This window comes from Geospiza fortis, unplaced genomic scaffold (assembly GCF_000277835.1).
Source record: "Geospiza fortis unplaced genomic scaffold, GeoFor_1.0 scaffold403, whole genome shotgun sequence".
Taxonomy (NCBI): domain Eukaryota; kingdom Metazoa; phylum Chordata; class Aves; order Passeriformes; family Thraupidae; genus Geospiza; species Geospiza fortis.
The window spans coordinates 2,007,763-2,018,015 of NW_005054336.1; the positions used below are offsets into that span (position 1 = coordinate 2,007,763).

The 10,253-nt window shown below is 41.0% G+C and overlaps 1 protein-coding gene across 1 annotated transcript; it reads left to right on the forward strand.

Annotated features, from left to right (window-relative positions):
- Positions 1 to 1,774: 1,774 nt before the first annotated feature.
- On the forward strand, positions 1,775 to 6,787 carry LRRC8C (leucine rich repeat containing 8 VRAC subunit C). The gene is made up of 2 exons (XM_005422059.2): positions 1,775 to 1,936; positions 4,344 to 6,787. The coding sequence occupies exons 1-2, from the start codon at positions 1,799 to 1,801 to the stop codon at positions 6,612 to 6,614; spliced, it is 2,409 nt and encodes an 802-aa protein (XP_005422116.1). The 5' UTR covers positions 1,775 to 1,798; the 3' UTR covers positions 6,615 to 6,787.
- The last annotated feature ends 3,466 nt before the right edge of the window (positions 6,788 to 10,253 follow it).

The window sequence follows — 10,253 nt, forward strand, 5'->3', positions numbered from 1 at the left end:
AAAGCTACATGGGGCACTTCTAATTGATGAGATCCACTTTTGCCACCAGTATTTATAAAAGAAGAGTGAAAGGCAACAAAGCTTTGTCCCAGCAGCCGTACCAGCTTTTCTCTGCTGTAGAGGTATATCTTCCCTTGAATGTCTGCTAACATTTGCAAGACAAGCACACAAAAAGCAGAATTGTGGTCCCTGGCTGCCTGCCATTTGATAACAAATGCTGCATTCCTCTTCCAGCACTGCAGCAATTCAGGCCTGTTGGCAAGGATGCTGCCAAGCCTCTGACCTGGCTGTGTGAAGTCAGGCTTGCATTGCCATCATTTTCACTGATGGTCTATTAATTTGAAAGTGGTATGGAGGACAGCCTGCCTTCATCTTGGGGAGTGCCAGTTGTGCAAGAGGTGTGTGTGGGTGTCATCTGGCATTGTAGCCTGGACCCTGGGGACAGACTTTAGAAGGACAGGAGGCTGAGAGAGGATTCTCCTGTCTGGCCAAGTAGTGCTTAAAGCAACATGGAAGGGTTGCAAGAGGAGAGAGGGGCAAGAATCAAAAGTTTTTATGCTACTCAGCTGCAAAGCCCCAGGCTAGCTATGACACAAGTTCCTTTACAGACTTCACCTTATGCCTTTGGGGCCTGCAGTACCTCCTGAGGATCAGATGGGCAGGCAGAGACAGAGCAGTGCCTGAGAAGGTGCCAAAGGGAACATCCTTCCACACATCTATGGCCAGTTAGTGGGGGTCAGTTTTAAATCCTTAGGATGGCTGTACACTTGCAATGAATTGCAGCCATTAGGGCTTGAATCGTTCCCTTCCTGTTCCCTGGCTCTGAATGAACTGAATCCTCTAAGTTCCTGAGCAGCCTCTCAGCAAGTGTGTGCTTATCACTAAGCCTGCACAGAAATGGACATCACCAAACCCACATTAATGGGTCCCAGTGTGCCTCTGAATCAGGATTATAGACTTCCAGTGTTACTGTGATATGAACTGATTGTGATGAGCATTTATGATGTTAGTTAATGGACAAATTTTGTTAATTGCCCTTGGGAGTATTTTTGTTACATTCCCATCTGAATTTATCTTTCCACTGTAACTTACTAAGGAGTTTCAGTACTGGTTTGATCTCAGGGATTCAGTTACACAGTATGCTGTAGGCTTTAATATCAGTTGCTTTGCCTGTACATACTCATGTGTTAGCTGATTTTTCAGAGAACATGATGATGTAAGCCTACACATCTGAGGTGAAGATAAAGCCCTTGATCTGGCTGTAGTTTTGGTTACATAAACCACTTTAGGAACTTGCATTCAAAACATAGTAGATTCAAAATTGCAGTGAATATGCGCAAAAATATTTCAAAGCATTCCTGAAACCACTATGAATAAAATGGAAGTGAATGAAACTTGATAGCTAAAAAGGTATGTGAAGTTTGATTGCAGGACAAGCATTTCAGCCAGACCTTTGAGATCAAGGCTAATGTGTGTGATGCTGAACATCTCTATCTACAGAATGGGCTGATTTTCAAGGATGCAGAAGGCCTCACTGACCCATCATAGAAGGCTGGAGTCAACAGGGAGAGGGATTTGCCTGCCTGCATGGATGGCATTGCAGGCTCTCCATTCCTCCCTTCCAGGAGCTGTGTAGTGACAGCACGAGCATCCCTCTTCTGAGGTGGGGTGTCAGTAGCTGGGAGCTTCTGTGCCACGTCTGGGGGTTCCATTTTCAGGGGAGTGTTTTTCACTTGCTCTTACAGGGTGAGGGGTGTGATCTGCAGAGGCTGAGCTGGCTGTGCTGTTTTGCAGGAGGATGATTCCCGTGACCGAGTTCCGGCAGTTCTCGGAGCAGCAGCCGGCGTTCCGCGTGCTGAAGCCCTGGTGGGATGTGTTCACCGACTACCTCTCGGTGGCCATGCTGATGATCGGTGTCTTCGGCTGCACCTTGCAGGTAAAGCACAGGCGGGGACTCCTGAGAGCTTCTGGGCTGCTGAAAGAACACCACAGATGAGGGTGGGTCCTGGAAGGATGCTGTCCCATCTTGTTTTATCTCTTGGGCTCACCATGAACAAAGCAAAAATGTGCTGGTCCCAGGATTAAAGCTGTTTAAGTAGCAACATCAAATAACACAGACCAGACTTTTAGAGCTGTGAATCAGCAGACTTGCATAGAGTCAATGGAACTGTGCCAACTAAGATAAGAGCTGTTGGTTTGGCTGGTGTCTGCATCACTGTTTTCACCTCAGTTTGGCATAACAAAACAGATTATCAACTTCAGTTCTTTTTTGTTACCATTTTTGCTATTTGAAAGTTTTAAAAATGGAATTTTGTAATTCCTGTTTTTCTTTATTTGGCAGATGTTAATATTATTTCTGTAATTATGCTTTTAAGAGATTTGAAATTAATGTGCTGATTTTATTAATGACACCCACAGCTAATATTATGTCTCTTCCATTCCAAAATGTCTCTGAGGATGCTTACACATAAACAATTTACATTACTGTCAGTCACTGTTAGTTACATTTTGCTGAGGAGCCAAAAGCAGAAAAGAAATGAAATATACAAAAATATAAAGTTACAGTACGGGTTCAAACATGAATCTCACATTTCTTGGCACAACTTTGAAATGGAGCTAAAGGGACACATTGACAGAGCTCTTATTTCAGAGGAATTTTCTCATTTACATGGCCTAGGATTTAGATATACTATATCTCAAATTTCACATGGAACTCACTGTAGTTTTGCCTGTATTCTCCATTCTCAAGTATTTTCAGTTGATATAACATTCATGTTTAAAAATCTCTTTATATAGAGCTAAATTTTGCATTACTAGATGTTTGCTTAACCACAAAAAGTAAATAATCTGTTATATCTGTTTTAAGTTTACCTGCTTGATTGGAGAAAGCACACTGGAAAATAATGTTTGGAAAGACTGAAATAATAGACAAATTGTTTTTTATTCCAACTTATTGTGAGATACATAAATCTAGGATGTAACTGAGGGTGTATATCACAGCAGCAGACACTTTACAGACATAGAGTAACTACAGAAGCTTTTGATGTGTTTGAAGTTTTTGTTGTGGCACTGATACTGTTCAAAACATGTGTGGTCTTATCTCAGCATCTCCCTACACCAGGGTTGTTCATCAAGGATCATCTGATTTTGGTAGCTCTTGTTGGATACCTTATATTTAGTGCTTTCAACAGCCATGATGTCAAAGAGTACATCTACACTACACACATTCTTAGTTTGGGCTAACCACAGGTAGTCATTCAGGGCAAGTAAGAGAGCTCTTTGGTTTATCACATGGATTAGCATTTTAGTTCAGACCAGGGAGCCTTGCATTGAACTCAGAACTGTTATCCCAAATTAAACCAAAGGTGATTGCTCCCTAGAGGCACTTTGACCTCAGCTTGTCAGCATGGATGACCATCCCAGATTAAGAAAACTTCTTGTTTGTTTTTTTTTATAGACAGACTCAAGAACAGAGCTAGATCATTTCCCCCAGGTGTGTAGTCCATCCTACAGAAGCCCCCCATAGACAAGGACTTTGGACAAGGGCATGTAGTGATAGCGCAGGGAGTAAGGGCTTTTAGCTGAAAGAGGGTAGGTTTAGATTAGCTATTAGGAAGAAATTCTTCACTGTGAGGACGTTGAGGCAGTGAAACAGGTTGAAGTTCCCAGAGAAGTTGTGGATCTATTCCATCCCTGGAATAGTAGATTATCTTTAAGGTCCCTTCCAACCCAGATCATTTTATGATTCTATGAGACTCTATGTATATGTGTGAGAAACCAAATAAAATTTATATCCATACTCACACAAATGCCATCAAAGAACTGTCCTTACCTGTCTTTATCAAGACTGAAGATTAATAATGTCCCTGCATAGATAAGCTCACATTAGCCCTTTGTCAGCAATTTTTGGTGTGATAAGACATCACAGTGTGAGAGTATAGCCACATGAATGCAGTTGTGCTGCTGTCAAGCCTAAGCTATCTCTGAACATCATGTAGCCAGGGTGAGTACACCTAGCAGTAACAGTCTGTCTCTGGGGAGAGCAGAGCAGATCCCTGGTCTTTTCTGGAATAATTCCCCTCATTTCTCCTTTTTCTGGATTGTGTCAATGCCCTCTTATTCAAATTATGGAAAGCTAGCTGTAGATAGAAAGGGCTGGCCTAGTTCTTGGCACACAGAACAAGAGTCTTGTTGAGAATAATAATAGTGCAGCCTGTGAGGACAAGTAGCAGGCTGTGTGGAGGAATGCCTGGCAGCTGGAGGTACTCCAAGGACAGCTACCCATTGGTGCTGCCACCATTGTTTGTACATCAGTTCAGAAGATGTCTTTTTGTGTGTTCCAGGTCATGCAAGACAAGATAATATGCCTTCCAAAGCGCATCCAGCCTTGCCAGAACCAATCTAACAGTTCAAATGTGCTTAGCACAATGCCAGACACCACCCCCCTTCCCCCACCGAAGCCATCCACCCCTCCAGCTACAGTGGAAATGAAAGGACTCAAGACTGACTTGGACCTTCAGCAATACAGCTTTATAAATCAGGTGTGCTATGAACGGGCTCTGCACTGGTATGCCAAGTACTTCCCTTACCTTGTCCTTATACACACACTGGTCTTCATGCTGTGTAGTAACTTTTGGTTCAAATTCCCTGGATCAAGCTCCAAAATTGAACACTTCATTTCAATACTTGGGAAATGTTTTGATTCTCCCTGGACAACGAGAGCTTTATCCGAAGTGTCAGGGGAAGACTCTGAAGAGAAGGACAACAGGAAGAACAACATTAACAAGTCCAATACTACTCAGCCAAGCACTGAAGGCACTTTGGTCAAGACACAGTCTTTAAAATCAATCCCTGAGAAGTTAGTTGTGGATAAGGGAACACCTGGGGCATTAGATAAAAAAGAAGGTGAACAGGCCAAAGCACTGTTTGAAAAGGTGAAGAAATTTCGACTGCATGTTGAGGAGGGTGATATACTCTATGTCATGTACGTTCGCCAGACTGTACTTAAGGTAATTAAATTCCTTATTATTATTGCTTACAACACAGCACTTGTCTCAGAAGTTAATTTTACAGTAGTCTGTAATGTTGATATTGAAGACATGACAGGATACAAGAACTTCTGCTGTAATCACACGATGGCACATCTGTTCTCTAAACTTTCTTACTGCTACCTGTGCTTTGTAAGCATCTACGGCCTGACATGCCTTTATACACTGTACTGGTTGTTCTACCGTTCACTGAAGGAATATTCTTTTGAGTACGTCCGGCAGGAGACGGGAATCGATGACATCCCAGATGTCAAGAATGACTTTGCCTTTATGCTTCATATGATCGATCAGTACGATCCTCTCTACTCCAAGCGCTTTGCTGTCTTCCTGTCTGAAGTCAGTGAAAATAAGCTGAAACAGCTGAACCTAAACAATGAGTGGACTGCAGATAAACTGCGACAGAGGCTGCAGACAAACTCCCACAGCCATTTGGAGCTACAGCTTTTCATGCTTTCCGGACTACCAGACACAGTGTTTGAAATTACTGAGCTGCAGTCTTTAAAACTTGAAATTATTAATAATGTAATGATACCAGCAACCATTGCACAGTTGGACAATCTCCAGGAGCTCTCATTGCACCAGTGCTCTGTGAAGATCCACAGTGCCGCCTTGGCTTTTCTGAAGGAGAATCTCAAGATCTTGAGCGTCAAGTTTGATGACATCAGAGAACTTCCACATTGGATGTATGGCCTCAGAAATTTGGAAGAACTCTATTTAATTGGATCCCTAAGTCATGATATTTCTAAAAACATTACACTGGAGTCTTTTCGGGAACTTAAAAGCCTGAAAGTTCTACACATAAAAAGTAATCTGTCCAAAATCCCACAATCTGCAGTTGATGTTTCAAGTCACCTGCAGAAACTGTGTATCCATAATGATGGCACTAAGTTAGTAATGCTCAACAACCTGAAGAAAATGGTCAACCTGACACAGCTGGAATTGGTTCATTGTGATTTAGAGCGCATACCTCATGCAGTCTTCAGCCTTCTCAGTCTTCAGGAATTGGATCTAAAGGAAAACAACCTCAAATCCATTGAAGAAATAGTAAGTTTTCAACATCTGCGAAAGCTGACCATTCTAAAGCTGTGGTACAACAGTATAACCTACATCCCAGAGCATATAAAGAAACTCACCAGTCTAGAGCGGCTTTCCTTCAGCCATAACAAAATAGAGGTTCTTCCGTCCCACCTGTTCCTATGCAACAAAATCAGATACTTGGATTTGTCTTACAATGACATTCGCTTTATCCCACCAGAAATAGGAGTTCTTCAGAGTTTACAGTACTTTTCTATTACTTGCAACAAAGTGGAGAGTGTGCCAGATGAACTGTACTTTTGCAAAAAACTTAAGACTCTGAAAATTGGGAAAAATAACTTGTCAGTCCTTTCACCTAAAATTGGTAATTTGACATTGCTCTCCTACTTGGATATTAAAGGCAATCACTTTGAAATCCTCCCACCTGAGCTTGGTGAGTGTAGAGCTCTGAAGAGGACTGGTTTCACTGTAGAGGACAACTTGTTTGAAACTTTGCCTTCTGATGTCAGGGAGCAAATGAAAGCTGAATAACTTCTTGCTCAGTTTTACAGAAATAACACTTCTACCAAAAACACTCTAGAGAATGCATACTCTGATTATGCATTTAATTTGTCGTTATTTTTTTCTTTTTCAAATCCTTTCTGTACAAACAAATTTGGAGTAAGGAGTACATATATTTTTAAATAAAATTTTCTCATATTTTTTCACTGTTTTAAGATATTTTTAGTTTGTTTTGCCCTCAAAACATGGGCATCTGTAACTTAATTTTTACTGGTAAATGATTTTGTCTGCTGGTATTTCTTTCCATTTCCTAATACCACCAGGGAAACTGTGTTTAAGACGTATGCTTTGGGTTGCATAGTTTGTAAGAGATTATTTTATTGTCTTCCTAGTTATTGTTAATCCCTTAGGACATGGTCTTCAACAGCTGGTGCTGCAGGTGTTGAATGCCTTTGTTTCCTCTTTTCTTCAGTGGCAGTAGAAGGTGTTCAACATCTAACAAGATCAAATCTAGGCTGACAATCCCTTTTTAGTTACAACAGGGTTTTCTCAGATGGTCAAAGCAAGTGGAAAAGGTTCTTTATGTATTTTAACAGGTGAGAGGGAGCATGCAGAACTCCTTCAGGGCCTGTTGGCCATTCACACAGTGCACTGAGCAGGAGGCACTCACTGTGATTTCCTCTCTGGTGCAGGAAGAGTAAGGTCACAGTTCACAGTGGAATCGGGACCAAAGTGACTCATGTAAAGGTTTTCCTAACATTGCAAAGGGATGTGGCTGCCCATTTCCTACTAACTTGAGTGGAAGGGGTGCAATGAACTCACTATATTGGAAATGTCAACTCAGCATGATGAAATGCTGTCTTGAAAAACCCCATCCTCCCTTAAACACCAGTGCTGCAAGAGAGAAAGTGCCCTCTGCCCCCTCAGCCCACTTCCACCCAAATTGCTTGGCACCTTCTAGGAATGGGATCCAGAAAAAGTGCAATCATACTTCGTTTGTAAAGCTTCTGACAGGGAAATAGCCTCTAATATGCTCCTTGATTTAGCCTGGGTAGCATAAAACCAAGCTCAGCACAGGAACATTTGCAGATTTGCAAAAATGAGATTAAATTAATACATTAATTTCTCACAAGTCTTAGCCTACCCAGCATACCCAAGGACAGTGATGAAGGCTGTATTTTCATCTCCCTGAGAGTAATTAAATTGGAAATCCTACAGGTGGAAGTTTGCTTTGTAAAATAATGTAGTCTCCGATGATTGTGCATCAGGTTGGGAACTTCATCCTCTGAAGCCATGTTCAGCTGTTTATTTAATCCAGCCATTTGATTTCTTTTAGTCAGGTTTTAAAGAGATGTGCTGCTCACAAGCTAATTTAAGCTAATCAAAGGTAGTAAAATATTTTGCTGGGAGGAGATCTCTTCATTGTATCCAACAACACATATTTGAGTCAGATGCAGGCACTCGATAAATGTTTTGCAAGAATATCTAGGAATAAGTCGTTATTTCTCTAGGAGGCAATGCTGTTCATAAATTGCAGAGGTTAAATTGCTGTTTGTTCAAATTTATGTAAAATATTTGACAGTTGTCAGATTGGTTGCTCTTAAATGTTTTCTAACTGCCATTGTGTGTCGTGAGCTACAGTTATTCTGAGTTCTTGAGCTTGGTACAAAAGCATACAGTTGGTTTAAGAGTATGACTTAAAAAGGTGGGGAGACAAACTACAATGAGAACTTCCTCATTAATCCAGGGCGTGCTATGCAATTTGGTGTGTGAGCTTGCCACAGTACCAGGTCAGACTTATTTTTTGCGCTTGGCTATGTTCTGGAGAATGTCCAGATTAATCAAAAATGAGTCAGGCATGAAGGAATTAAATCAAGCTTTTTTAAAGGGGTTTGATTTAGTTCTATTTAAGATTTGTAATTGATGTAGCTATTGTAAGAGCTACCCTTACTCATGCGTGGAGTGCACTTACTGGAACAGCTTGGCAGTATATATATTCTAAATGTATTTCACTTCGATGTTATGTGAGGAAGAGAAACATTTCATTGGTCATATTAACCTAATTATGTAAACCAAAGTGCTGTTGTCCCTGATGAATGTAAACTGTTTGAAATGTCCAGGTAATTGGTGGAACTGTATAGTTCTCTTAGTTAGATTTTAAATATGGGATTACATTTAAAGTTTTTTTTTAAAGTCTTTATATTCCTTGATGTAGCATTTTAAACCCCTAATTTATTTTGTGTGTAATATTGTTTCATGTGTAGTTTGTGGTCTTGTTTCTGAATGGAAGTTATGCACATCTCATAACTGAAGGTTGGAGACTTGTTCTATGCCATTTTTGTAAATACATCACTTAGGGGATGTGGGGTTTTGTTTGTAACTGATTATATTTATACCTGTGCAGCCCCTCACGTGGACACAGTTACACGAGTATGAAGTGCCTTGTGCTGGCATATCTTTATTCACTGTGCTAGGAATAAACTATACCAGTCTAAGCACTTTGACGCTAATAACTGTATCTTCTCCAAGGGTTTGGTCAGCTGAGACAACATCCTCAGTCTGACAGCTCACTGTCACCAAAAAGGGGCAGCTTCCTCCTCCTCCCATGCTCCCTATTCCTGCCAACACCTTCCAGCTGCTTCTCATGTACCTTTACAGGTCTGGTGCTGGTCTGATCCCTCCACAGGATGAGCTTTTTAAGCCAGCAGAAAACTATGCCAGTCTAAAAAAGGGACTAATTTTCTGCTGGATCAGCTCTCTAAAGGATTGGATGGACATTAGGGTGGGAGTAGCACGGGGACAGGACTCTCAGCTGGGGTCTGTACAAGAAGTCAGGGCAAGTCCCTTTAGGGATGCTAGGTCAGTTCATCATCTTGCCAAGCCATGTGCTTGGAGAACTGTGCTGTTTTATGTATAGCAGGGTGAGGCAGCTTGGCTTTTGTGAGTAGACAACCCTCAGGCTCAGAGTGGATGATAAAATATCACATTACTGTTAGTTTCCTAATGAAACAAACTCAGGTAGCTGCACTGTTGACTTTTCTAAACCTCTTACTGTCTATTCTGGGGTGTATTTTCCAAACCCATATTACAGTAACTTAGGAATGAGTCAGCTGAGCGAAGATTGTTTCCTAATTGTCTATAACATCCAGGAAAATATGTAAAAGTGCCATATTTACTCAGTGAATCATGTACTGCTCATATGTATATTCACATGCAATTCATACTAGACTTTTCTGTGACCAATAGTATTTGACTTAGAGTGGATGGACATTTTGTGGACAATACTTTAGCATGGTTTATATATATACACAAAGAGTTTCTATAACTACTTATATTAATCAGGTGCCTAACAAGTATGACAGTTCCAGAATTTAAGCAAGGCATTTTTCCATTGTTGTTCAAAAATAATAAAAATCTTCCTTGGTAACAGAATTAGAGATGGCAAAGATTGCATCAAAAGTAAGAAGACAACCTTCATAGCACATTGAGCCTGACAAGCAAATCTACTTTGTGATCAAAATCTGGAGATGTTCATCTCCCCCTTTGTCAAAATTAGAATGGATATTTGTGCTGACCTCGTGCATCCAGCCAGCCCAACAACTTTTGCAAATTCTGATTGGAAAACGCCTGCTCCAAGTCTTATATCGCTTTTCTGGCACGTCAGTAATT

Bases quoted from the DNA above. Each gene is read 5' to 3' on its own strand.
- LRRC8C (XM_005422059.2), top strand. From the start codon at position 1,799: ATGATTCCCGTGACCGAGTTCCGGCAGTTCTCGGAGCAGCAGCCGGCG. The intron at 1,937-4,343 runs GTAAAGCACAGG...TGTGTGTTCCAG, and splicing joins TCTTCGGCTGCACCTTGCAG to GTCATGCAAGACAAGATAAT.